The 27595-nt window shown below is 40.3% G+C and overlaps 2 protein-coding genes across 2 annotated transcripts in view; one reads left to right on the top strand and one right to left on the bottom strand.

Moving 5' to 3' along the window:
• The window catches only part of LOC307028545 (uncharacterized protein), a 151682-nt gene that overhangs the window by 6322 nt on the left and 117765 nt on the right, over positions 1 to 27595 (top strand). The window lies entirely within an intron of this gene.
• LOC307028548 (uncharacterized protein) overlaps positions 20574 to 27595 on the bottom strand; it is a 72193-nt gene continuing 65171 nt past the window's right edge. The window contains exon 3 of the mRNA XM_079663669.1: positions 20574 to 23978. Coding sequence (XP_079519795.1) covers positions 23082 to 23978 — 897 coding nt within the window. The 3' untranslated portion in view covers positions 20574 to 23081. The remainder of the gene's footprint in view (positions 23979 to 27595) is intronic.

Here is a 27595-nt window from a genome sequence, read left to right as displayed (position 1 = left end):
ATTTTTAAAAGACATACATTTCTTAGGGGGAGCTATTGCTATCATAGGGGAGCTGCAGCAGCCCCTAGCGCCCCCCTGACGCCGCTTATTGACTTTCCATCCTCAACATGTACATTACACACCTGTGTCCTACAGCGCCCTCATAGGTTTATAAGTGTAACTTCCGCCAGTCATGCAGACGTCATAAGATTAAGGCACTTTGTAGCGAAGGGAGAGGCTGCCCTGCTCGAATGATCCCATGCATACATGTTTAACAATGGGGCTCTCAATTTTGCATTGAAAAATGTATACATGTAAATTGGGATCCCGTCAGGTCCTGAGGCCTTACCACCTTTCATGTTAAGAATGGCATTGGAAATATCTTCAAAATTCATTTCCCTATTCATTGCGAGTTTTGTTTCTACAGAAATATTGGGAAAAGACTGCCCATCTAGGAAAGTGCTTTGACTTACCGAATTCAATGGATAATCAGATTGATAAAGCCTCTTATAGAACGAAACAAATATTAATTTACAATGGATCTGTAGTTATCGCCCACTGTTCATTTCTAATTTCAACACAGATGAACGATCGAGTTTTGGGATAGAGTGCAGTTGAAGTCACCTGCCATCATTACTTTGCCTGGGAGGGATGCATCCATTAAAAATTGATTCTCAAAAAAAGCGGGACTGTCTTCATTTGGGCCATAAACATTCACCAAACAGACTTGTGAAGCAACACCATAACCCCCCGAGTGAGAAGAAAATCATGATGCCAGTAGCTGGCCTGGCCATCTCCTTCACACCTTTTAATAAGTGATCCCTAAGCAGATGGGTGTGTGGTTAAAACATAGCAGCCTGCTGTCGCTCTTTAGCTGTTCTAATGAAGGTAAACACAGTGAAGTAAACAGTAAAAGGCGCAGCTCTTCTCAGATTCTGCTGAGTTACACGTTACTGTCTCCTGGTGCTGCAGAGATTTCATGAAGTGAAGGAGGTTTTCCTTCTATAAAACAGCTGATGGCAGCAGATACTGTGAGAGTCACAGACATGAATTCATAGATCAAGGCAGACTGGTTCACAGCAAAGGTGGGGACTCGAGTCACATGACTTGACTCGAGTCGCATATTTTTGGACTTCAGACTTGCTTGACTAACATTGATAAAAGACTTGACTTGACTTTGACTTGGTATTCATGACTTGAGACTTGACTTAAGCTTGAGACAGATGACTTGAAAGGACTTGACTTTTTAAAATTAAATATTTTCGTTTGTTTTTGTATTGAGATATAACGTTTAGTTTTTTCGAAATGTGATTGGGTGATTATAGCGCCATGCGCGCAAAACTGGCAACCCACTAGACGGCAGGAGTGTCAGTTAACATGGCAGCGGCTAGCGTTACTCCAAAAAATAGTCAAGTTTGGATTCAAGGATTATGTTGTCGATGACGCTAACAAGAAAAGAACAGCGGTATGCAGGGTCTGCAGCATAAAGATCGGTGACAGGACCAAAACAACATCCAACTTCATTCATCACTACAAAAAAACCCAGAGAGAAAGGTAGGCTACGTGCATATGTTGTGTTGTGTTGTAGAAAGCTAACGTTAAGTTTATGCTACGTTAGACTTGGTTTCAAATTGCAAAGAGAAGACAAAACGGTAAATGAACACTAGAACCGCCAAGGGATTCATTTCGACTAACCCTCATACTGACGGGCTGTCAGGAGGGGGAGAGAGAGAGAGAGAGAGAAGCCTCGTTTATTTCCCCTGTGTTATTATCAGAAGTTACTGTAAACTTTTGAATAATGTAGTTCAGAGGTGCCCAGTACGTCGACTGTGCTGGTAGATCGCGAGTCATTCATAAAAATAAAAAAATCTAGCTCTGTTAAAATAGACAAAACAGGTTTTGATCCCTCCTCCCTTGGCCTCCCTGCTACTTAATTCAGGAGTTTACTTGATTGACAGAACAAGCGACCTATTGCTTTCCAGTCTGTTAACCCAGAATGCAAAGCGATACAAAATCAGTCAAGTGTCGGGAAAACTCAAATTAAGTTGAAGAGACAAACAACAAAATGAGTGCGGGACCGAGCAAAAAGCTAAAAACATACCACTTCCACCCAGAATGGGAGGAAGGATATTTGTGTTGTGATGTCACATTCAAAGGTTATTTGCCTTATTTGTAAAGCAAGCCTCGCTCTGCCAAAGAAAGGTAACGTGGAGAGGCATTATCGGAGTGTTCACAAGGCATATGATAGCGACTTCCCTCCGAGTAGCGAGTTGAGAATGAGAAAGGTCATGTATTATTGCTACAAAAACATTATCTTGCATTCTTAGTGTCGCCAACTCGTTTCTAATATGCAAAAAGACAAAAAAATGCGTCTATGGTCGGTGTATTTTCGATCTTTCCAATCCAGACGAGATCTCTCTCTCTCCCCCGTGTGCGAGGGGGGCGGGGCAGCTTACACACACGCAGCTGCTACATGCAGCAGAACACGGTGGGGATGGCGGAGAGAAGCGCTCCAAGGTGTGGTTAAATGTTACCCTTCTTGAGGTGGACAATGCTCCTTGCCAAGAGTGTTTAGCATGTAAGGGCGGTAACACGAGCAATTTGTCTAAACATTTAGCAAAAGTGCACCACATTCAGACGGAGGAATGCACCGGGTTCGACTGTCTTTCTAGCAGCTCTGTAGCCCCATCCACGAGTAACGTTTCCACGTCAGGTGTTATGTATGCTAGCAGCAACACACAGAGTTAACACAATTATACAAACATGGGTTAATGATTAGAGGTAACTGAATTACTCTTCTTTATTTTGTTAAAGTTTCAGCTATTCTGTTTACAGTTCTGTCATCAGATTATTTAATACAAGTTGTTAAAACATTGTTGTTTCTTTTGATGTGAAATATTATTTATTTAATTTAAATAAAAAGCAATGTTAATTTTGTAAACAATTTAATAATATATGTATTTTTGAATCAAGTATTCATCTTTATTGTCTTCATTGTTAGTTTCCGCATGCCTAAAAGAGCTAAGAGCGTTTGAGAAATTGTGCAAGGCATAATAGTCAGAATGGTCGATTAATCGTTTCATTAATCTATAGATTAATCGATTATCAAATTAGTCGTTTGTTGCAGCCCTATTGTAGTTATCCCATGTATTAAAAAAATGTGTTATTCAGCAACCCTTGCCATTTGGGATTTTATTTTTGGTTGGTAGACCTCGGTGAGCTGGTCATTTCAAAAGTAGCTCACCATCCAAAAAAGTGTGGGCACCCCTGATGTGGTTCATCTACTTTTAGTCGTTTGTTTGTAGAAGTGCATCATTCCTTGATTTATTGTAAAATGAATCTGAACTTTTTGACCTGTTATGATGATAAACTGAAGCAATTTCCAAATTAACCCAATTAAGTGAGTTTTAAATCGCCCTACTTAGTTTATAAGGAAATTATGAAGAGGAACAAATTAAATGATTTGAAAATGATATCTATGTAGGTGCTGATGCTGTTGGCGGTTCTAGTGTTAACATACATTTAAATTAAATATGTGTAATCACAAATGCCATATATGATTTTCTTACCTGGAGTTCTGCCTTTTTGAACAGACTTTTTGAGTCCTAGCTATATTGTCTGCAGTTCTAGGGTTAATATGAATCTAATATGATTGTCATCGGTCTAAATTAGATTTCAAATTATTAACTGTGTATGTAAAGATCATAGTGTGGGTTGAATCCATTTTCATAACCACTGTCTTTTAACTGACTTAAATGCGGAGACTGTGCTTATTCATCAGAATTTTGTATGACTTGCTTGACCTGAGCAATGACTTGACTTGCTTGACTCTCACCACAGTGACTTGGGACTTGCTTGATACTTTTAGGTCAAGACTTGAGACTTGCTCATGACTTGCACATGTAGGACTTACTCCCTCCTCTGGTTCACAGACTCTCTTGTTTTGCCAATCCGGTGTTTAAACAAATATCTCTACACCCCTGGCTGAAATGTCCCTAAGATGAAGTCCTAGTTTGAAATATATCTCAAATAATATGTGCACTTTTTTCCCATTGCCCTTTAGGGGCTTCGTACAATACAAACGCAAATATTTTATTTTGAAAATTAGAGTCCTTTCAAGTAATCCGTCTCAAGTCATGAATACCAAGTCAAAGTCGAGTCTTTTATCAATGTTAATCAAGTCTCAAGTCTAAAAATATGCGACTCGAGTCCCCCACCTCTGGTATATACTGTGGTTAGAATGTTGCCGTATTACTGTATCAAATATAATAAATACAAACAGTTAGTACAAGTAGTATTTTGTTGACTGTATATGAATTAAAGGTGGGGCAGGTAAGTTTTAGAAACCGGCTCGAGATACATTTTTTGTTATATTCCATGGAATGCTCTTAACATCCCGTTAGCAATGAATATCTTAAGTGCTTTGACAAAAAATCCATAACAACATTTCATCTGTGGAAGCCTTAGTACTGTAAAAAGCACGACCAATCATCTGAGCCGGCCCGGCTAAAATAACTGGATGGCCTACCTGCCTGTCAGCCTTCCATCTGTGCACAAACTTATCTTGTGCGCGTTCGTGTGTGTTGGAGGAGGGGCTCTGTAAGGAAGTAGCAGATTTCTTCCGGCTGTGTATTTTCAAATTCTATCGCATTCGAGCTGGTTTCTCCAAAATTACCTACCCCATCTTTAAGTATTAAGTGAGTTTTTTTTTGTTGACTCTATATGTATTCATGCTTTTTAGATTGACTTTCTCTCTTTTTCTGTCCGTCTGTTTTAGAAACCGAAAGGAAGAGAGAGATGTCACAGCTGTCAGCAATGTGACAAATCCTTTACAACATCTGGAGATTTAAAGCGCCACCTGCGTATTCACACTGGAGAAAAACCGTACAGTTGTGAAGAGTGTGGGAAAACGTTCACTAGCTCAAGTGATCTCAAAAGACATCACCGTATTCACACGGGAGAGAAACCGTACAGCTGTGAAGAGTGTGGGAAAACATTCACTGGATCATATCATCTCAAAACACATCAACGTATTCACACTGGAGAAAAACCATACAGCTGTGAAGAGTGTGGGAAAACTTTCACCAGATCAGGTGATCTCAAAACACATCAACGTGTGCACACGGGAGATAAACCGTACAGCTGTGAAGACTGTGGGAAAACTTTCACCAGATCACATCATCTCAAAACACATCAACGTATTCACACTGGAGAGAAACCGTACAGCTGTGAAGAGTGTGGGCAAATGTTCACTCAATTAAGTAATATCCAAACACATCAACGTATTCACACTGGAGAGAAACCGTACAGCTGTGAAGAGTGTGGAAAAACGTTCAAGACATCAAGTGAACTCAAAACACATCAACGTGTTCACACAGGAGGGAAACCTTACAGCTGTGAACAGTGTGGGCAAACGTTCAAGACATCAGGTGGTCTCAAAACACATCAACTTGTTCACACTGGAGAGAAACCGTACTGGTGTGAGGAGATGCTATTTTCTCCCTAACCCATCATGTATTTTCCTAAATCTGATTAACATTTTTTATGTTCTAACCAGCGTTCACACTATGCCAAAACAAGGCCACAGAGATGCTGTTTCTCCCGGTGTCCTTCAAATCATTGTTCTACTATGCTATGTTTCAACCATGGTTTTCGAATAGTCTTGTTATTCCTTTTATAAAATAATATATGTCCAGGATTAAACTGATAGCCTCGTTAAGCTGTGTTGAAGGCATTTAGTTTCACTGTTCATTAATATGCCGAGTAGTTTCTCCCATAATTTGTTTGGTTAATCAAATGTTGTGACTCTAAACTTTGATTGGGATGTTTTGATAGTTCCTGTTGAGTTGGCAGTCTGTTCTGGTCTAAAAGAATCAATGATAAATGTATCTAGAAAATATTCACAATCTTTTCAGTTTGATTCTGTTCTCTTTTGTTTAAATTATCAGAATGTACCAAAATAAAAAAAGGCCTTAGAAACAGATGCACATCCCTGCATATTTGTTGTGTTTTTCAGCACATTATATCCATGTCATTCCCTTATTTAGGGCTGCTGACAGCTGGATGAATTGTGTCACTCAAATTTTTGTTTTTAACTCAGTGTGTTTGTTCTGGTTTGTTCCCATTGAAGGATTCCAGCACACAATTAGGTATTAAACAAGCTAAAAAAAAAATCCAACAGTTGAAGTCTCTGAACACCTGTTAAATCAGAATTATAAAATCATTATTTCAATTGCTTGTGGTGGAATAACTTTCTGGAAACTATTTTCATCGACAATGTATAAATTAAGCAATTCTTTAAGCAAAAATGGGCAACATTTAGCTTTAGCAACAAAAAATGTTCACGCTGATTAACATTTTGTTATTGAGGAAAAACTCTCAACTAATGGCTTATTGTGCATCCAGACCCGGTGAGGACACTACCTATACTGACTCAGCAATCACTGTAAGTTATATTCTTGTTTAAATAGACTTCTCTGTTTCATTTATTCTACTCTGTATAATTGTTCTGTAGTTATTGTAGCTAAAACGGCGATTTCTGAGAGATTTTAAATCTCAGATCTGCTCAACTCAACCTGTAACACAGGTCTCAGTGGGTCACGCGCCTTAACCCTGCATTACAATAGGAAGGAACACTGCTGTCGCCCACCAGCTGAAGAGAGTTAACTAATTAGAGTCGCGTGCCCCCACAGCTGTGAGAACTCAGCAATCAGGTGTCCATCTTAGGTGGCTCTTTCCTGGAGCGTCAGCCAGACAAAGACTGACAAAGACATTGGAGTCCTGTGGGAGTCACGATGGAGGCAAATCCTACTTTGATTGAGCTAAGTATCGCTGGTGTTTTCTTTTGTTTTATTCAATTCTCTTTGGTTTTTTAGCCCCTCATGCTATAATCATGTGTATTTTCTCCATTCCTGTTCATGTTTCCTCTCGCAATTATCACTGGCCCCGTGTATCTCCTAATCGATATAACCGGCCTGCTCTCGTCTATCCCACATGCTCCACTGAGATCCAACATCTCGTTTCAGGGGGCCTGTGGAACTGCCAGTCAGCTGTTCCTAAGGCTGACTTCATCTCTGGCTACGCTTCCCTGCAGTCTCTGGATTTTCTTGCTCTCACGGAGACCTGGATTACTCCATCCAACACATCCACCCCAGCAGCTCTCTCCTCAGCATATTCCTTCTCCCACACACCCAGACCCTCTGGCAGAGGAGATGTCACTGGTCTCCTGCTCTCTCCCAACTGGAGCTTTTCCCTCTTCAAGCTACCAAACTTCACTCCTTCCACCTTCCACCTTTGAATTCCATGCCGTCACAGTAACCCATCCTATACAATTAACCATTGTTGTTCTCTACCGTCCACCAGGCGCCTTGGGGGACTTCTTGGAGGAGTTAGATAATCTCCTCTCACACATCCCTGAAACTGGCCCTCCCGCTGTACTTCTCGGAGACTTCAACCTCCAGACAGGGAAGATATCTGAACTAACATCTCTGTTAACCACCTTTGCTTTCTCACTGTCTCCATCCCCACCAACTCATAACGCTGGCAATATCCTTGATCTCATATTCTCAAGGAACTGCACTACTTCTAACCTCACTGTAAACCCGCTCCACACATCCGATCACTTCTTCATTTCATTCTCTCTACCCCTTTCCAAACATAACAACCTAATCTCTTCTAATTCTGCCCCTGTCCGCCGCAACCTTCGTTCCCTCTCCCCCTCTACCTTTGCCTCATCGGTGCTCTCAGCCCTCCCTTCCTCTGATTCGTTCCAACTCCTGCCTCCAAACTCTGCTGCAGAAATTCTCCTCTCATCCTCTCTGGACTCTCTCTGTCCTCTCACATCTCGGCAGGCTCGTCAGTCCCCTCCTGCTCCCTGACTAAATGACGCACTGCGTGCTAAAAGAACCATCCTTCGGGCAGCAGAGCGGAAATGGTGGAAATCCAAACACCATGACGACCTCCTAACCTATCAGGCTCTCCTCTTTCTCTGCTTCGATCTCTCAGGCAAAAAGCACTTTCTTTCAAGATAAGATCCAATCTTCCTATTCCAATCCCAAAAAACTATCTTCTCCACCCTCTTGGACCCCCCCAAAGCACCTCCCCCTTCCTAATTTCTGTCAAGCGACTTTGTTAACCACTTTGAAAAGAAGGTTGATGATATTCGCTCTTCTTTTTCTGACTCACCTTTACTCACCGCTGGGTAACCAGACCCTCCCTTCACCCACACACTGACCTCCTTCTCCCCTCTCTCTCCAAGTGAGGTTCTTACCCTCATTACCTCTGCCCGTCCTACCACCTGTCCTCTGGACCCTATCCCCTCAAACCTCCTTCAGACTATCGCTCCTGATATTCTACCGTTTCTCACCCATTTCATCAACACTTCTCTAACTTCTGATCACTTTCCAAACAGTCTCAAGGAGGCAAGAGTAAACCCTCTCCTAAAGAAACCCACTCTCAACCCGTCTGCTGTTATAAACTACAGGCCTGTCTCTCTCCTCCCGTTCCTGTCTCAAACACTTGAACGCGCTGTCTTTAAACAACTCTCCTGTTATCTCCATCAGAACAACCTTCTGGATCCGCACCAGTCTGGTTTCAAGGCAGGTCACTCAACAGAAACTGCTCTCCTTGCTGTCTCTGAGGAACTGCACACTGCTAAAGCAGCCTCCCTCTCCTCTGTCATCATCCTTTTGGACCTGTCTGCTGCATTCGACACTGTGAACCATCAGATCCTCCTTCGCACTCTCCAAGAACTTGGAGTTTCAGGCACTGCACTTTCCCTCCTCACCTCATACCTCAACGACCGCACCTACAGGGTTACTTGGAGAGGGTCCGAGTCCGACCCTTGTCAATTAACTACAGGGGTCCCTCAGGGCTCTGTTCTTGGTCCCCTCCTCTTCTCCTTGTACACAAACTCGCTCGGGTCTGTCATTAGCCCGCATGGTTTTTCATACCACTGCTACGCTGACGACACCCAATTCTCTCCTTTCCCCGCTCAGAGACCCAGGTCGTCGCACGCATCTCTGCTTGCCTAGCAGACATCTCTCAGTGGATGTCTGCTCATCACCTCAAGCTCAACCTTGACAAGACTGAACTGCTTTTCCTTCTGGGAAAAGATTGTCCCACTCTTGACCTAACAATCAACATCGGCACCTCTGTTGTTTCCCCGACCCAGACTGCAAGGAATCTGGGTGTGATCCTCGATAAACTGTCCTTCACTGCAAACATTGCTGCTACAGCCCGCTGCTGCAGATACACTCTTTACAACATCAGGAGGATACGTCCCCAGCTGACCCAGAAATCAGCGCAGGTTCTGGTCCAGGCTCTCGTCATCTCACGCCAAGACTACTGCAACTCCCTCCTGGCTGGTCTACCTGCATGTGCCATCCGACCTCTGCAGCTCATCCAGAATGCAGCGGCTCGTCTGGTCTTCAACCTTCCAAAATTCTCCCACACCACGCCGCTCTTCCGCTCCTTTCACTGGCTTCCGGTAACTGCTAGAATCCACTTCAAGACACTGGTACTTGCGTACCATGCTGCGAATGGATCTGACCCTTCCTACATCCAGGACATGGTTAAACCTTCCCCCCCTAGCACGTGCACTCCGCTCTGCATCAGCCAAACAGCTCGCTGCACCCGCAATGCGAGGGGGACCCAAGTTCCCATCAGCAGAAACACGTGGGTTTGCTATCCTGGCTCCAAAATGGTGGAATGAGCTCCCCATTGAAATCAGGACAGCAGAAAGCTTGCACATCTTCCGGCGCAGACTGAAAACTCATCTCTTTCGACTCGACTTCGAGCGATAGAATTACTAACAAAGCACTTATATACTAATACAGGGCTGGCTTATCTAAAGCCAGTTGAGTAGCACTTGAAATGTTTGGCTCTATGAAACCTTATGTACTTATATGATTCTGTTTTCTTCAAGGTTGTGTCTTCCTGGTCGAATGCACTTATTGTAAGTCGCTTTGGATAAAAGCGTCAGCTAAATGCAATGTGATATTACTTGTAGAATATGGTCATGTAGAATAAGGCATTAATAAGTGTTTTATAATGAGTAATCAAGTGACAATATACTGCTAATATGCATGTTAATTAACAACTAGTTGATGGTTAATTTGTGTACCTTAATATAAAGTGTTTACCGTATATCAGTATGAAGTGTCTATAATTTAAAGAGTCCTCTCCTCCTGATGTTCAGGTGTATATCAGTATGTAGTGTCTCTACTTTAAAGAGTCCTCTCCTGCTGATGTTCAGGTGTATATCAGTATGTAGTGTCTCTACTTTAAAGAGTCCTCTCCTGCTGATGTTTAGGTGTATATCAGTATGAAGTGTCTATATTTTAAAGAGTCCTCTCCTGCTGATGTTCAGGTGTATAATGAATACTGATTCTTAAATCATGAGCTGCAGTCCTGCTCTGTTTGATAGGAAACAGTTGCACAAATTCAAGCACACACACAAAACAAAGCAGCATGAAACACAACAAAAGTTATATGAGGGAATTAAACCTACTTCACTACAATATACTGGATTCTGATTTTAAAACTATCTACAGAGATAGCAAAATTATTAACTTTAACGGTTAGTGTTGCTGCAGTTTTACAGTAATGGCAGTGCTTTACGTCAGATTTCCGTGTTTTACTTACAGAACCGTGTGCAGTGTTTTCAGAAAGAGCCATGTGGAAGTGACATTTGGGTGCAGAGCTGAAAAAGTGTTTAGAGTTTTGGAGCTATGGTTTCGCTTTTTTGAGTGCCAGGTTAAATAATTGTGCTTTATGAGATATTTAGTTCATCAGCACCTGAAAAAGAAACCAGCAGAGGGCGCCAAACCTCTCTTTCCCAGCAACATCAACCAGCTCAACACGTTCTCACTCCCAACCCGCCCCCAAGCTTTTTTCTTATTTAAAAGAAGACCTTATTAGTTTGTCTTTTTTGCACATCCTCCTATCAGGCACTAAACTGTTTTATTGTAGAGATCACTTAGAGTATCTTCTTCATATTTTCTATTCTATATTTATATCATTGACCTTCTACTTTCCCACAATTGTGTATGTACTCTTAATATTTAAATGTTTTCATCAAATATAACACATTCAAAAGTGCTTTACAAAAATGAAAGACATTAAGAAAAAGGCCTTTTAAAACAGTCATTACAAAGCAACACAATCTACCTGTATTGCAATTACTCTAAACGTGTAATAACGTGCTTTAACCAGTAGGAGGTGCGGGTTAAAAAGCTGTCAAGTTTACAGTGTTAACAAAATAAAATATAATGCTGTTTCTGGTTTAGTTTACGACGGATATATTCTGTTATTGTTTTGATATTTGTAACACAAAAGCGATGGAAAAAACCCACAGCAACAAAGAAAAGCTGGTCTTAACATGACCCAGCGGTCTAGTAGTTAATAAAAAACAAAATTATCAAAACAAATTATTACTACTAACTTTATTGTGAAATTAAAACAGAACGGTAAAAGAATAGTTTCCGGTCTATTCTGAGGCCCGATCTCTGTTAGAGATGGCAAATCCGGATCTGTAGTCTTATGAGTCAGTCATTGAAGAGATCCGGATTATACGAGTCATTTGAGTCATATGAGTCAGCATCAAGACAGTAGAAATCCTACCGGTGAAACAGAAAAGTTGTTGCATTTCACGAGCATATTAAACTGACGGTATATTAATCTCCGCTACACAGTGCCTTTTGCTTTAATAAAAAATGTTTGTCACAAAAAAAAAGGGTTATTCTGTGATTTGGCGAATCAGAGTCTGCATTTGACTCGTGCATGACGACGAGTCTGCTGGATCTCTGGATCTGCTGCTATACGGTTACGGCTCTGAGTCTGCACGAGTCTGCTATTTTTTGCACAGTGAGTCAGGATTTGCGAATCTCTGAGTCTGCTGTTGACTCGTGCATAATATAGCCACGGGAGCCGGCTCCCGGGGCTCTGAGTCCCCCCGAGTCTGCAAGAAGTTTCACTGATCCGCGTCCCCTCCCCTGAGCCGAACGATAACTTCTGGAAGTTATCCTACTTGCTAAAGGGTAGGCAGATGGACTGGGGTACGTTGTAATGTTATTTTACATGTTATAAAGAGAGTAGCGAGTGACGCAATTGATAGTTTTAATTTGTAAGTTACACCAGGTGTAGGACTCAAAGGACTCGGGTTAATGGAGAGGGGAGACTCGTCACGACCAGCTCATTTCTAGGATCCGGGTTAATGATCCGGATGAATCAGGACTCGTCCACCTCTAATCTCTATAGATAAATAAAGAACTACGACAGATGTGTAATATTTAATGCAGCCAAACTGGAAAATTAAGAAAAAGCATTGTACACAATTTAAACCAATCAATGTTGTGTAATTAACAAGGATAATCTGGTGTTTTTGAGTTGATGAGTAGTGCAGATATCACTGTAAAATCTATCGACAGTGAGGAGAATACTTACTTCCGGGTGTAAAATCCTCCGTTATCCAATGGGAATGGACGCTTTGCGTCCGTAATACAATAAAGGGGACATGATCAAATAGGAATATAATTATCTTTTAAAAAACGTTAACTAAAGGGAACAATTGCAGTCTGAGTCGGGGAAACAACAGAGGGGCCGATATTGATTGTTAGGTCAAGAGTGGGACAATCTTTTCCCGGAAAAAAAAAAAAGCAGTTCAGTCTTGTCAAGGTTGAGCTTGAGGTGGTGAGCAGACATCCACTGAGAGATGTCTGCTAGACAAGCAGAGATGCGTGCGACAACCTGGCTTTCAGAACGGGGAAAAGATAAAAATAATTGAGTGTCGTCAGCGTAGCAATGGTATGAAAAACCATGCGGGCTAATGACAGATCCGAGCGAGTTTGTGTACAGAGAGAAGAGGAGGGGACCGAGGACAGAGCCCCGAGGGACCCCTGTAGATAATTGAACCTCTCCAAGTCACCCTGTAGGTGCGGTCTTTGAGTCGGAGGTGAGGAGGGAAAGTGCAGAGCCTGAAACCCCAAGTTCTTGGAGAGTGTGAAGGAGGATCTGATGGTTCACCGTGTCGAATGCAGCAGACAGGTCCATACTGTATACTGTAATGGTAGGCTACTGTACAATACAATTACAGTATTGCAGCACATAGTGCTGCTGCATTGTGGGAATATTATCCTTAGGTGGGAAATGTATACAGCAATTTAAAAATGATACTGTAATATTACAGCAATACTGTAATTTGACTGTAAATATTGCTGTAATGTTACTGTCACTTTTATTGTTACTGTACAACATTTTGGGGTGGAAATATCAGTAGCAAGAGGAGAGAACCGCTGTGACCTTTAACAGATTATTTAGATTTATAAACGTTATTATTGCCTTTTTTCCCCCCCTAAACGTTCTTATTTTATTTTGCGATTGAGTTGCAGTATTATATGGCTAAACAGCTTCAACAGTCAGCGGACCAAATGGAGGAGAGAGATTCAGAATGTCCTCACTCATATCGAGGAGGAATCCTCCAACCAAGATCTCTCTGCAATTCTGGTCATGATGGCACATTTCAAGGAAAAAGAAGAGGCTCTTTTCCTTTTGGCTTATGTAAGTGGAGTTATACATTATGATCTAGTCTAGTGCAATGAAAATGTAATAATGTATGCCTTTCAAATATTACATTGTATTGTACAATAATTTGAACATATTGTTGTGTGTGTGTGTTTGTGTCACGACCAAAACACCAACAATCAAACACATGTACACACAACTTACAACATTCCTCACACACTCTGGGAGAGAGAGTGGGAGATAGCGAGAGAGAAAGAAAGAAAGAGAGAGAGAGAGAGCAAGAGAGAGAGAGCGAGAAAGAAAGAAAGAGAGAGAGAGGGACCGAGAGGAGCTGATGTATCCTCCACGGATGTATTTCCAGCAACAGTGATGTTTAAAAGAGTCGTGACGCACGACTGGACTGATCTCAACCAATGACAGCTCTGCAAACTGTCTCTCCCCTGGATATTAGGCTTATTTTTTTATTTTATTAACCGCTTTAATCGTGACGCAATGTTTACAGTGAGAACAGCTGCAGAGGTCCGTGCAGAAAGTATAATATATATCACTCAATTATATATATAACAGGCCTGAATTACACTATTTATTTGCAGGCTTTAGTAGATCTATAGACCAAGAGTAGATAGTTTTCTACTTTTATTCAAGTATAAGATCTGAGTACTTTTAATCAAGTAGGCCTACAATTAGTAAGGAAGTAAGGATTGCCTTGAATCTCTCAGTCAGAGCTGGTTGATGTTGCTGGGGAAAGAGAGGTTTATCGCCCTCTGCTGGTTTCTTTTCAGGTATTGACACACTAAAATATCTGTGTGATAGTTTTAAAATCAGAATCCAGTGATGGATGAAGTAGGTTTAATTGGCTCAAGTGGTGCAAACATGAACACAGCAAGATACATTCTATTTACACTACCAGTCAAAAGTTTAGACAAACATTCTCATTAGAAGTTTGTTATTTATTTCAATTGTTTCTACATTGTAGATTTATACTGAAGACATCAAAACTATAAAAGAACACGTCTGTAATTATCTAGTAAACAAAAAAATGTAAAAAAATCCAGAATTTGATTTATATTTGGCTGGCTGCTGCAGAATGCTTTGGTAGCCAAGCTGGTTAAGTGAGCCTTGAATTCTGAATAAATCACCAACAGTGACACCAGCAACTGCACTTAAGGATACATTCAAAGTTCTTGACATTTTCCGGATCGACGACGTCATGAAGCTGACCGAGAGAAGCCAAGAGTGTGCAAAGCTGTCATAAAGGCGAAAGGGGGCTACTTTGAAGACTCTAAAATAAAAATCATATTCTGGAATTTTTAACACTTTTTTGTTAACTAGATAATTCCATATGTGTTCTTTCATAGTTTTGATGTATTCAGTATTATTCTAGAAAGTAAAAAACTATTACAATTAACAAAAACCATCAAATGAGGAGTGTCCAAACTTTTGACTGGTACTGTATATATTATGAAAATATATGAAGTGGTGACGTCACCGGAAGTGAATGAATGAATAAATAAATTAAGTACAATTAAATACAAAACATATATATACATATTAAAACAGTTTTGTGGTGGGCCCTCTTCTTCCTTTTTAATACATTGTTCTTAAACTGTCAACAATAGTTGCAGAAATGATAACTGGCTAATGTGATTATAAAATACGCCAAACAAAAGATCCGGTCTGTCTTACTGTGGCCGAGACAAAACAGGGAAATAAGGACAGAGGCCTACGGACCTGATGGCAGTTTACATGTCCAACCATTATCCTCCTGTATGGTGTGAGTATAGTTACAATATTTACAGGTCATCTTTACATTATTATCTCTCAATGGGAAATTTGTTTTTTAACACAGGGCAGAGTTTCCGTTATCCGGTAATTGACGGACTAAGACCGGCAAATCTATATCCCTGCGGTCAAAATGTCCGGTAAAAATAATTTCCCCTTGGCGCAATATCAGAGATCAGGATAAGCTGCTGCTGACGGTGACACACAGCTCTTCATGATCATCTGCAGCTCTACACGGTCACCTAAAGCTCTACATGATGCAGCTCTACATGATCACCTGCAGCCCTACATGATGCAGCTCTACATGATCACCTGCAGCTCTACATGATGCAGCTCTACATGATCACCTGCAGCTCTACATGATGCAGCTCTACATGATCACCTGCAGCCCTACATGATGCAGCTCTACATGATCACCTGCAGCTCCACATGGTCACCTAAAGCTCTACATGATGCAGCTCTATAGTACCACCTGCAGCTCTACATGATCAAACAACACACAAGAGGATGTAGATGTTTAAAAGAGCTATTTTTGCTAAATTACTGCTGCTGATATGTCAGTATGTGCTTTTAGCTTGATTATGTTGCCTCTAAGCTTTCCACACAACTCATTTATTGCCAGAAAATCAATTTGTAATATATGTTTTACTGGGTGAGTTTATCCTTAACCAGTTTGAGTCTCCTCACAAATAGGACTTCAACTCACAATTATTTTCATTAATGATTCATCTGCATCGTATTTTCTGGGAAAATTGATTAATGGCTAATTGGTGGAAAATATTTTTTAAAAGGGTTCATCTCAGTTTCTCGAGTCCAAACCCAAAAATACTCAGTATAATATGATGGAAGCATTGGATAGCAGGACATCTTTATATTTAAGAGGCTAAAACAGTACTTTCTGCCAGGTTTTCATTAATAATGACTTTAAAGCAATTACATGCTCACACATCTACACTACTGATATCAGACCAGGGCTCGACATTAAGGACTGCCCGATGGCCCGGGGCCATCTAGTATTTAGCTCGGGCCATGAAGCCTCACCTGCTGGTTGCCCGATCGGGCAATCTATTATACCAGTATCATGGAGCTCGCGGATCCAGTAATGAGTGACCCGACAGTAAAACTAAACATATATATAACTAGTTTAGGTAGTTTGAGAGGTAATTAAAATAGCTACGTGTGATATTCTAACCTGAAGTGTGTGTTTTGTTCCGCTCACCGCTGCATGTGATCATGCAGAGCTGCGTGTCGACTCGTCAGCAGCAGCTGATCTCTCTCTCCCGTCAGATTAGACTTGACTAGCGTTTATGTCCATATCGATCAGATCCAGCTAGTTTTAGCTAATGATAAGACTACCTGCTTATTAAAAGACACCGTGACCTAAACAATAAGTGTCGCTATGCAACTGGGTGAGGCCACAAAGTATAGCGCAGCATTATGCATTTGTTTACATGCCCACCGGAACCCCGAGGCATTACCAACAGATCAACACACAATCAACCCATACAGCACATCTCTTTCTCCACATGAAGTGTTACACATTAGAATTGACTACTCTTGTCTGTCACATAAGTGGCGCAACTGAAGCGGTATTGCGCTAAAGGGAAATTATTTTGACCGGACATTTTGACCAAAGAGATTTAGATTTGCTTGCTAACGGGAACTCTGACCTCGCCATTGTGTGTGCTTCGCGGATGCACTCGGCTGCTCGGGTCTGCTCGGTCAGCTTCTGGATGAGGAGGCATTCCTTCGACCAACTTACAGTAGATAACATTACAAACATTTTGAACAGGGGCCATAATAGCGTAAATAATGTTTGTTTTGGCAGTTATAACTGAATTTAATGTTTTCTACTTTTTTACATCTGGGAAGGCATTTGCCTTCAACAGATGGAAAGTGTCTTGACCAACAACTTAAGTATTTATTATAGCTATGCAGGGCATGCAAGCGAGCAAACACAAACAAGTGAAATGAAGAATACAATTGAAATTGTAATATTGTGGCGGTTCATCTTATAATTCACTCAATAGAATGCACCAGACAGCATCTAAGACCTGCAAACATCTAAATGTTCTAGGGGGAGGCCCCCCAAACCCTTTGTGCGTCATTTCGTCCGCGCGCATTTTTCAGGGCAATCTCTATTGGGCTCAGGGCCATCTGTAAATTAGCTTAGATGGCCCACAGGGCCATCTCCCAAAATCCTTAATGTCATGCACTGCAGACTCACAAACCTACTTCTGGTTTTAGAAAAACATTGACTCTTTGTTTTTAGATATCTATTAAAGCCTTCAAATAAAGTGTTATTTAGACCTGTTATATATATTATTGAGTGATATATATTAAACAAACTGTTCTGCTTTCTGCACGGACCTCAGCAGCTGTTCTCACTGGAAACATTGCGTCATGATTAAAGCAGTTCATAAAATTAAAAAACTAGCGGAATATCCAGGGGAGAGACAGTTTGCAGAGCTGTTATTGGTTAAGATAAGTCCGGCCGAAATGAGTTTTCCTTCAACATGGCGTGCTGAAATGGATTTCTGGGTCACTACCGGAGGACCGTGGATTCAAGCGGAAATTTGACAATCGAGAAAGGGCTATTAACTCTTCTGTCTTTGAGGAATATTCTTTAACAAGCACCGGGAATTTCTGGCGTATTCATTATCTGTATAAACTGTAAAGTATAATTTGTGATATTGGGCTGAATAAATCAACTTTGATTCACTTGGATTGATGGATTTGACGTAATAAATACACTTCACTTCAGAGCCCTCAACAGCCAGATATAAATGTTAATTAGCGTGAAAAATTGTGTTCCTAATGCTAAATATTTACAATTTTTGCTTAAAAGATTCCTTAAAGTATACATTGTTGATACAATTAGTTTTAAGAAAGTTATTCCACCACAAACAATTGAAAGAACAATTTTATGATTCTGATTGAACTTCTTTTATAGGTGTTCAGAGACGTAAACTGTTGGAGAAACACACTTTTTGTTGTGTAATACCTCATTATGTGCTGGAGTCCTTCACTGGAACAAACCAGGACAAACACATTGAGTTAAAAAGTATATTTTTACTTAAAATGAAAGTTTGAGTGACATATTTAATCCAGCAGTCAGCGGCCCTAAAACAAGTGAATGATATGTTTCTGATGTACAAATATGCAGGGATGTGCGTCTGTTTCTAAGGCCTTTTTTATTTTGGTACATTCTGATAATTTAAACAAAAGAGAACAGAATCAAACTGAAATCATCATGAATATTATCTGGATACATTCATCGTTGGTTCTTCTTTTAGACCAGAATAGACTGCCAACTCAACAGGAACTATCAAAAACATCCTAATCAAAGTTTAAAGTCACAAAATGTTATAAACCAAACAGATTATTTCGAGAAACTACTCGGCATATTAATGAACATTGAAAATAAATTCCTTCGATGCAGCTTAACGACGCTAGCAATAAAACCCTGGACATATAATATTTTCTAAAAGGGATAACAAGACTATTAGAAAACATGGTTGAAACAAGGGCTGTCAGTCGATTAAAATATTTATTCGCATGATTGTCCATAGTTAGTCGCGATTAATCGCACATTTTTTATCTTTTCTAAATGTTCCTTAGAGGGATATTTTTTAATAATACTCAACATATGAGTGGACAAATATGCTTTGTGCAAATGTTTGTTTATTATCATTTGAACAATGAAAAATATTCTCCTGAACATTAAAAATATCCGCCTCAATTCAACCTGGAACCTCTCTCATACAATACAATAATACAATACAAAGTGTGTGTGTGTGTTTGTGTGTGTGTGTGGAAAGAGACACTGATGGATCGTTGGCACTATGTGCAAGTCAAGGCGTATGCTCGAACGGGAGCTGCCTGGACGCTGCAATTATGTTGCGCGCACTATCAGTGCTGACTTTTCGTACAATGTCCCACTGTCTGGCTACCTGCATAAAGTCAAGTGCTCTGCGCAGTTGTCGACGAAATGTCGCTCCTCTATTTTAATTTAAAGCTCCTTATATCCGTTAGTGCAGCTAGCTAGCACCAGATGCGATCAACAACAATACACGTAAGGTGTGCCCGTTCTCTCTCGCTCGCGCCACACATACTCCCGGTCCTCCAGATGGCCAGTCGGTGCCTGCCGGTGAGCAGGCACCAACAGGCAGGAGCGGGGCGGTCAGGAGCGGGGCGGTCAGCATCAGCTTGTACAGGGGTCGGCAACCTGCGGCCCACGGGCCGCATGCAGCCCTTTAAGCCCTCGGCTCTGGCTCCCCTGAGCTTAGACAAAAATAAGAAGGAAATAAAATAAAAGTATTTGTAGGACTATTTATATTTTTTTGCATGGTTGAAAATGTTTCGTATCTTGTATTTTGAGGTGATACTGTGACACATAAATAAAAAAACAAAATGGTTTTAATTAGGTCAATTAAAATATGCGTCACATACTAGGGATGTAACGATACCAAAAACTCACGGTACGATAACAAGTCCACGGTACGGTATTTATCGCGATATTGAATAATAAAGGGAAGGAAAAAAAATTCCTACATTTTCTTTTTTCAATAAAACATTTTTTTACTCAGAAAATGTTTCTTTATTACATAATAAATTAGATTTTTACAGCATTTTTGTAGGATAGCAGTATTTTAAAGTGTCAAAAACAAAGTGACAGTAACAAACTGGAACAAGAAAACCAGTGTTTTAGTACCAACTGGTACTACCAAACAAAGTAAGCATTTTCTTTATGCCACTGCATCTCACAAATAAACAAGGACATTGACATTTAATAATCAGACCCTGCAATAAAATAAATCAAGTTTCACTTTAGTTTTTCAAGTAACTCAACTCAAACTCACTAGTCACTGACTCAGCATCATCAGACAGGTTTTTAGGAATATGAGAATGTCCACATTCCAGGTATTTATAAGCTGGGATGTTTGGGCATTTACAATATGCCCTGCTCTGGAAAAAACTCTGTCGCTTGGTACTGATGTTGCTGGGACACCAGTGGTCGCGTTAACCGAATATTTTATTTAACAATGACGGAAAAATCTGAAAGCAGTCTGTCATTTTGACAGATTATAACAAACTCGGAACAGCGCCAACGTTTCCCCGCAGCCAGGCTCTGGTGTTATGCCGTGTTATGCATGCCCTCCAAAAGGAAATGATATAGTTTCCAAACCGTACTTTGCCGTACAGATCAATACATGTCTGGGAGGATTTGCTTTACGCTGTGCGCGTTCTGCGAGGTGCATGCACACACGGCATAACACCGCCCCCCCCCCGTTGACAGTTCACGAGCATGCTCTATCGTGAACTGTTCAGACCCGACGGGTAATAAGGGATTATGACGGATATTTTATGATCCTGTCTGTCAAAATGACGGACAGCGAAAAAGTCTAACGCCAGGCTTATTGACATGGCGAGATATAAATATATGGTTGGTACTTGTCAATGTCTCTAGGTGTGTAAATGTAGCCCTGTAAATACGAGGTCCTTTTGTGTTATCTGTTGTTTTATTTTCATGTTGTAACCTACTTGCTGCCATGTTGGACAGGTCTCTCTTGAAAAAGAGATCGATGATCTCAATGGGACCACCTGGTTAAATAAAGGTTTAAAAAAAAAAAGTTTAAAAAAATTTAATTAAAAAAAAAAATTGCGGTAGATTTTGTCAGTCTCACAACGGTATTGGGAAGTTTATTTACCGCGATATTCGGTATATCGTTACATCCCTATCACATACTGCTACGGTCCCGCGCGAGCGCATTTTCCTGCGGGTGAATAACCTGACCCCCGACTCGATGAGCGAACTATGGATAAATAAAAGAACAGTACCGGAGGAAAACAGGATTTAATTCTGTGTGGACAGAGTTATATGCTTTCACAGCAAACGATGCTGGTTTACCGGTATGTTTGATATGTAGAGAGAAGTTGTCAAAGGTGCTGCACTGCAGCCTTTACGTATCGAGGAACAACGGGAACAACAGGGAGAGGAAGACAGCTGACGATCTTCAGTCATAATTCAATGGGGTATGTAATTTATTTCAGAAAACACTTTTTGTTATATTCCATGGAATGCTCTTAACATCCCGATAGCAATGAATATATTAAATGCTTTGACAATAAATACATACAAAAATTAATCTCTGGAAGCCGTAGCGCTGTAAAAAGCACGACCAATCATCTGAGCTGGCCCGGCTAAAATAACTGGATGGCCTACCTGCCTGTCAGCCTGTCAGCCTTCCATCTGTGCACAAATTTATCTCGTGCCCTCATTGGTCATGTGCGCGTTCGTGTGTGTTGGAGGAGGGGCTCTGTGAGGAAGTCTGAAGGAAGAGGCATATTTTTTCCGGTTGTGTATTTTCAAATTCTAGCGCACTCGAGCTGGTTTCTCCATTCTTACCTACCCTACCTTTAACTATTTTTAGGGTGCAGCTATATGTTTTATTTATTTCAAAGTGGGCCCATTTTAATAATATTTTTTTTCCTTCAAATGTGCAGAGGACTCACCAAGTGCTGTGTTTAATTTATTTTAAAGTAGGCCTGTGTATTATTTGTAATTCTCCTTATAGGAGTTCTTTGTTTCTTATTAGAGGTTAACAGTTTTATATAATGTAATAAATAGCCTAATAAATTAAATTGATTAGCTATCAAGCTATGAAATATGTTTTGCGGCTCCAGACAAAAAAATATTTGGGAAAAAGCAGCAAAATGGCTCTTTTGGTCAAAAAGGTTGCAGACCCCTGGGCTTGTAGATGGTATTTTAACCTGTTACACCCTGAGCCTGTTTTTCAGGTTTCAGGCTCGAACATGACATTCCCAGAACAAATGACCATATCTTCCCTTCTAAAAGGGTTAAATTAATAATCTTTTTTCTCAAAGTAATGATAAACCTGTGAGTTGGATGTAGAAAAAGTCAGAATAAATATAGATGTTTATTATTTTAAAGAAATTTCAGATTGAACATGGTAAAAAACTGTAAATTATAGTGTCCGTCCAAAATATATTTTGTACTTATAGTGAAAACTAACCTTGGATGATGGGTTAGTAGACTAAAAGCTTTAGGAATCCAAAGTACAACATGTAATAAATACACTGTATCAAGATTGATGCAAAACAAGTGATATTTGACCTTTTTAGACAGATTTAGCACACAAAAAACCTCTTCTGGGGCCATTTGGGTGGATTTTTCCTATCTCTTACCCCCTTGCTGGATTTTGACATGTGACATGTCTTTCTAACCGTCAGAGCCAATGGAATCGAGGGGATCTCCCACATAGTCCTTATTTAGTCATGTGTGTGTATTAGACTGCCGCATAGCCAAGACCGGAAGCAGCAGCCACTCTGGTGGCTACCATTAGCAGATAACTTTTGCTCTGCGATTTTTACATAAAAATTGAGTTGTGGATTATAAATGACTTTTTTTTTAAACAGAGACATTAAAAACCTATGGATTAACCGATTCAGCTGCGTTTTTTCTCGTTTTAATGCCATTGAACACATCTTTTGATCAGATTGACAGCTACGGTGAGATGATCTCCCTAGAAGCTCCGTAAAGGTACGTGTTGTGATGTCTGTGTTTGCTTCCCCTGTCGCGAGTTCGGATCACTCAGTGATGATACTATATACCTAAATAATCTGTGGAACCTCAGCTTTAATCGGATATCTTGTATGTGCAGCTACGATAAGTAATAAGGGTACTTTTATCTTGAGTTCTGTGCCAATTCCTGTTAGCATTTTTTTCGGTTAAGACATAAAAACTGTTCCTCAGATTTAGGAAAATACATGATGGGTTAGGGAGAAAACAGCATCTCTTCACACCAGTACGGTGTCTCCCCAGTGTGAACACGATGATGTGTTTTTAGAGCACCTGATGTCGTGAACGTTTGCCCACACTCTTCACAGCTGTAAGGTTTCTCTCCAGTGTGAATACGTTGATGTGTTTTGAGATGACTTGATCCGGTGAATGTTTTCCCACACGCTTCACAGCTGTACGGTTTCTCTCCAGTGTGAACATGTTGATGTATTTTGAGAGCACATGATTGAGTGAACGTTTTCCCACACTCTTCACAGCTGTACGGTTTATCTCCTGTGTGAATACGTTGATGTGTTTTGACACCAGCCGATCTAGTGAATGTTTTCCCACACTCTTCACAGCTGTATGGTTTTTCTCCAGTGTGAACAAGTAGATGTGTTTTTAGAGCACATAATTGAATGAATGTTTGCCCACACACCTCACAGCTGTACGGTTTCTCTCCAGTGTGAATACGCTGATGTGTTTTGAGAGCACCTGATTGAGTGAACGTTTTCCCACATTTTCCACAGCTGTACGGTTTCTCTCCTGTGTGAATACGTTGATGTGTTTTGAGAGCACCTGATGTCGTGAACCTTAGCCCACACTCTTCACAGCTGTACGGTTTCTCTCCAGTGTGAATACGTTGATGTGTTTTAAGAGGACCTGATTGAGTGAACGTTTTCCCACACTCTTCACAGCTGTACGGTTTATCTCCTGTGTGAATACGTTGATGTGTTTTGACACCAGCCGATCTAGTGAAAGTTTTCCCACACTCTTCACAGCTGTACGTTCTTTCTCCTGTATGAATACGCAGGTGGCTCTTTAACATTCGAGATGTTGTAAAGGATTCATCACATTGCTGACAGCTGTGACGCTTCTCTCTTCCTTTCGGTTTCTAAAACAGACGGACAGAGAAAGAGAGAAAGTAAATCTAAAAAGCATAAATACATATAGTTGCCACAATAAAAACTCACTTAATACATACACAGTTAACAAAATACTAATTATATTTGTATTCTATTTGATACAGTAATACGGCAACATTCTACACAGTATATACCAGATGTGGGGGACTTGAGTCATAGGACTTGACTCGAGTCGCATATTTTTTTACCCGAGACTAGCTTGACTAACATTGATAAAAGACTCAAATTGACTTTAGCTTGGTATTCATGACTTGAGACTTGACTTAGGCTTGAGACAGATGACTCGAAAGGACTTTACTTTTAAAAATAAAATATATATTTTTTATTGTACGAAGTCCCTAAAGGGCAATGAAAAAAAAGTGCATACATTATTTTAGATATATTTCGAATTCGGACTTAATTTTAGGGACATTTCGACCAGGGGTGTAGAGCTATTTGTTTAAACCTGTTAAGCCCCAAGCCTGCTTGTAAGGTCTCAGACTCGAAAATGAAATTTCCAGAACAAGTTACCATAACTACACTTCTAAAAAGGGGGAAATTAATAATCTTTTTCTCAAAGTAATGATAAACCTGTGAGTTGGATGTAGAATATTCAGAATCAATATAGATGTTTTTTATTTTAAAGAAAATTCTGATTGAAAACAGTAAAACAATGTGAATTATAGTGTCCGTCCAAAGATTTGTTTTACTAATAGTGAAAACCACCGTTGGATTATGGGTTAGTAAACTGAAAGCTTTAGGAATCCAAAGCACAACATATATTAAGTACCCTGTATCAAGATTGATGCAAAACAAGTGACATTTGACCTTTTTTAGAGAGGTTTAGAAAAAAAACTCCACCTCTGGGGTCATTTGGGTGGAAATGGGCGTTTTTGCCGTTTCTCTGGAACCCATTGGTCGATTTTGATGATTGACATCTCTTTTGAACTGTTAAAGCCAATAGAATCAAAGGGGGATTTCCACATACACACTAACGTTACCATTGAGAAGTGGGGGCTATGCGCACGCAATTTGCCCAAAGCGAAAGCTATCTTACGCTCTGAATTCTGACAAATTCAAATAGGTTTATTGCTGATGGATTATCAGAAATCATTTCAAAGTGAGACAGACACATTGGATTAACCTATGAATTAACCTTCAGCAGCGTTTTTATCGTTTTAATCCCATTGAAGACAACTTTTGATCAGACAACAAAGGTAAGACATATCCCCGTTTTGGCTACCTAATGCCACGTGTTGTGATGTCTGTTTTTGTTTCTCATTTCGCGAGTTGTGATCATGGAGTGATGATAAAGATACCCATCGAATCTGTTTCCAAGGCCTTTTTATTTTTGGTACATTCTGATAATTTAAACAAAAGAGAACAGAATCAAACTGAAATCATCATGAATATTTTCTACATACATTCATCATTGGTTCTTCTTTTAGACCAGAATAGACTGCCAACTCAACAGGAACTATCAAAAACTTCCCAATCAAAGTTTAAAGGCACAAAATGTTATAAACCAAACAGATTATTCGAGAAACTACTCGGCATATTAATGAACATTCAATGCAGCTTAACAACGCTAGCAATTAAACCCTGGACATATAATATTTTATAAAATGGATAACAAGACTATTAGAAAACCATGGTTGAAACTAGGGCTGTCAGTCGATTAAAATATTTTATCGCATGATTGTCCATAGTTAATGAATCGCAAATTAAACGCACATTTTTTATCTGTTCTAAATGTTCCTTAGAGGGATAATTTTTAATAATACTCTTATCAACATATGAGTGGACAAATATGCTTTGTGAAAATGTTTGTTTATTATCATTTGAACAATGACAAATACGCTCATGAATATTAAACATAACAACCTCTGAACATTAAAAATATCCGCCTCAATTCAACCTGGAACCTCTCTCATACAATACAATAATACAATACAAAGTGTGTGTCTGTGGAAAGAGACACTGATGGATCATTGGAGCTATGTGCAAGTCAAGGTGTATGCTCGAACGGGAGCTGCCTGGACGCTGCAATCATGTTGCGCGCACTATCAGTGCTGACTTTTCGTACAATGTCCCACTGTCTGGCTACCTGCATAAAGTCAAGTGCTCGGCGCAGTTGTCGGCGAAATGTCGCTCCTCTGTTTTAATTTAAAGCTCCTTATATCCGTTAGCGCAGCTACCTAGCACCAGATGCTATCAACAACAATAAACGTAAGGTGTGCCCGTTCTCTCTCTCTCGCTCGCGCCACACATACACACGTGGAAATGTGGTCTGCCGCAAGCGCACGGCAGGAGCGGGGCTGTCAGCATCAGCTTGTAGATGGTATTTTAAACTTGATGCGCTCTGAAACTACGGGGCGGCCGAGGACAAAAAATACACATGCGTTAATCGCGTTAAAATAATTTGTGGCGTTAATTTTTTTTTGTGTCAACGCGTTATTAACGGGTTAACTTGACAGCGCTAGTTGAAACATAGTATAGTAGAACAATGATTTGAATTACATCGGGAGAAACAGCATCTCTGTGGCCTTGTTTTGGGACAGTGTGAACGATGGTTAAAACATAAAAAACTGTTACTCAGATTTAGGAAAATACATGATGGGTTAGGGAGAAAACAGCATCTCTTCACACCAGTACGGTGTCTCTCCAATGTGAACACGATGATGTGTTTTGAGAGCACCTGATGTCGTAAACGTTTGCCCACACTCTTCACAGCTGTAAGGTTTCTCTCCTGTGTGAATACGTTGTGTTTTGAGATTATTTGATCCAGTGAATGTTTTCCCACACGCTTCATAGCTGTACGGTTTCTCTCCAGTGTGAACACGTTTATGTGTTTTGAGAGCACATGATTGAGTGAATGTTTTCCCACACTCTTCACAGCTGTATGGTTTCTCTCCAGTGTGAATACGTCGATGTGTTTGGAGATTACCTGATGTCGTGAACGTTTGCCCACACTCTTCACAGCTGTACGGTTTCTCTCCAGTGTGAATACGTTGATGTGTTTTAAGAGGACCTGATTGAGTGAACGTTTTCCCACACTCTTCACAGCTGTACGGTTTCTCTCCAGTGTGAATACGTTGATGTATTTTAAGAGGACCTGATTGAGTGAACGTTTTCCCACACTCTTCACAGCTGTACGGTTTATCTCCTGTGTGAATACGTTGATGTGTTTTGACACCAGCCGATCTAGTGAAAGTTTTTCCACACTCTTCACAGCTGTACGTTCTTTCTCCTGTATGAATATGCAGGTGGCGTTTTACATTTCCAGATTTTGTAAAGGATTCATCAGATTGCTGATAGCTGTGGCGTTTCGGTTTCTAAAACAGACGGACAGAGAAAGAGAGAAAGTAAATCTAAAAAGCATAAATACATATAGAGTTGCCACAATAAAAACTCACTTAATACATATACAGTTAACAAAATACTACTCGTACTAACTGTTTGTTCTTATTATATTTGTATTCTATTTGATACAGTAATACGGCAACATTCTACACAGTATCTACCAGAGGTGGGGGACTCGAGTCATATGACTCGAGTCGCATATTTTTGACCCGAGACTAGCTTGACTAACATTGATAAAAGACTC

This window comes from Notothenia rossii (assembly GCF_949606895.1).
Source record: "Notothenia rossii genome assembly, chromosome: 2".
Taxonomy (NCBI): domain Eukaryota; kingdom Metazoa; phylum Chordata; class Actinopteri; order Perciformes; family Nototheniidae; genus Notothenia; species Notothenia rossii.
This window is presented reverse-complemented; position numbering and strand designations above follow the sequence as displayed.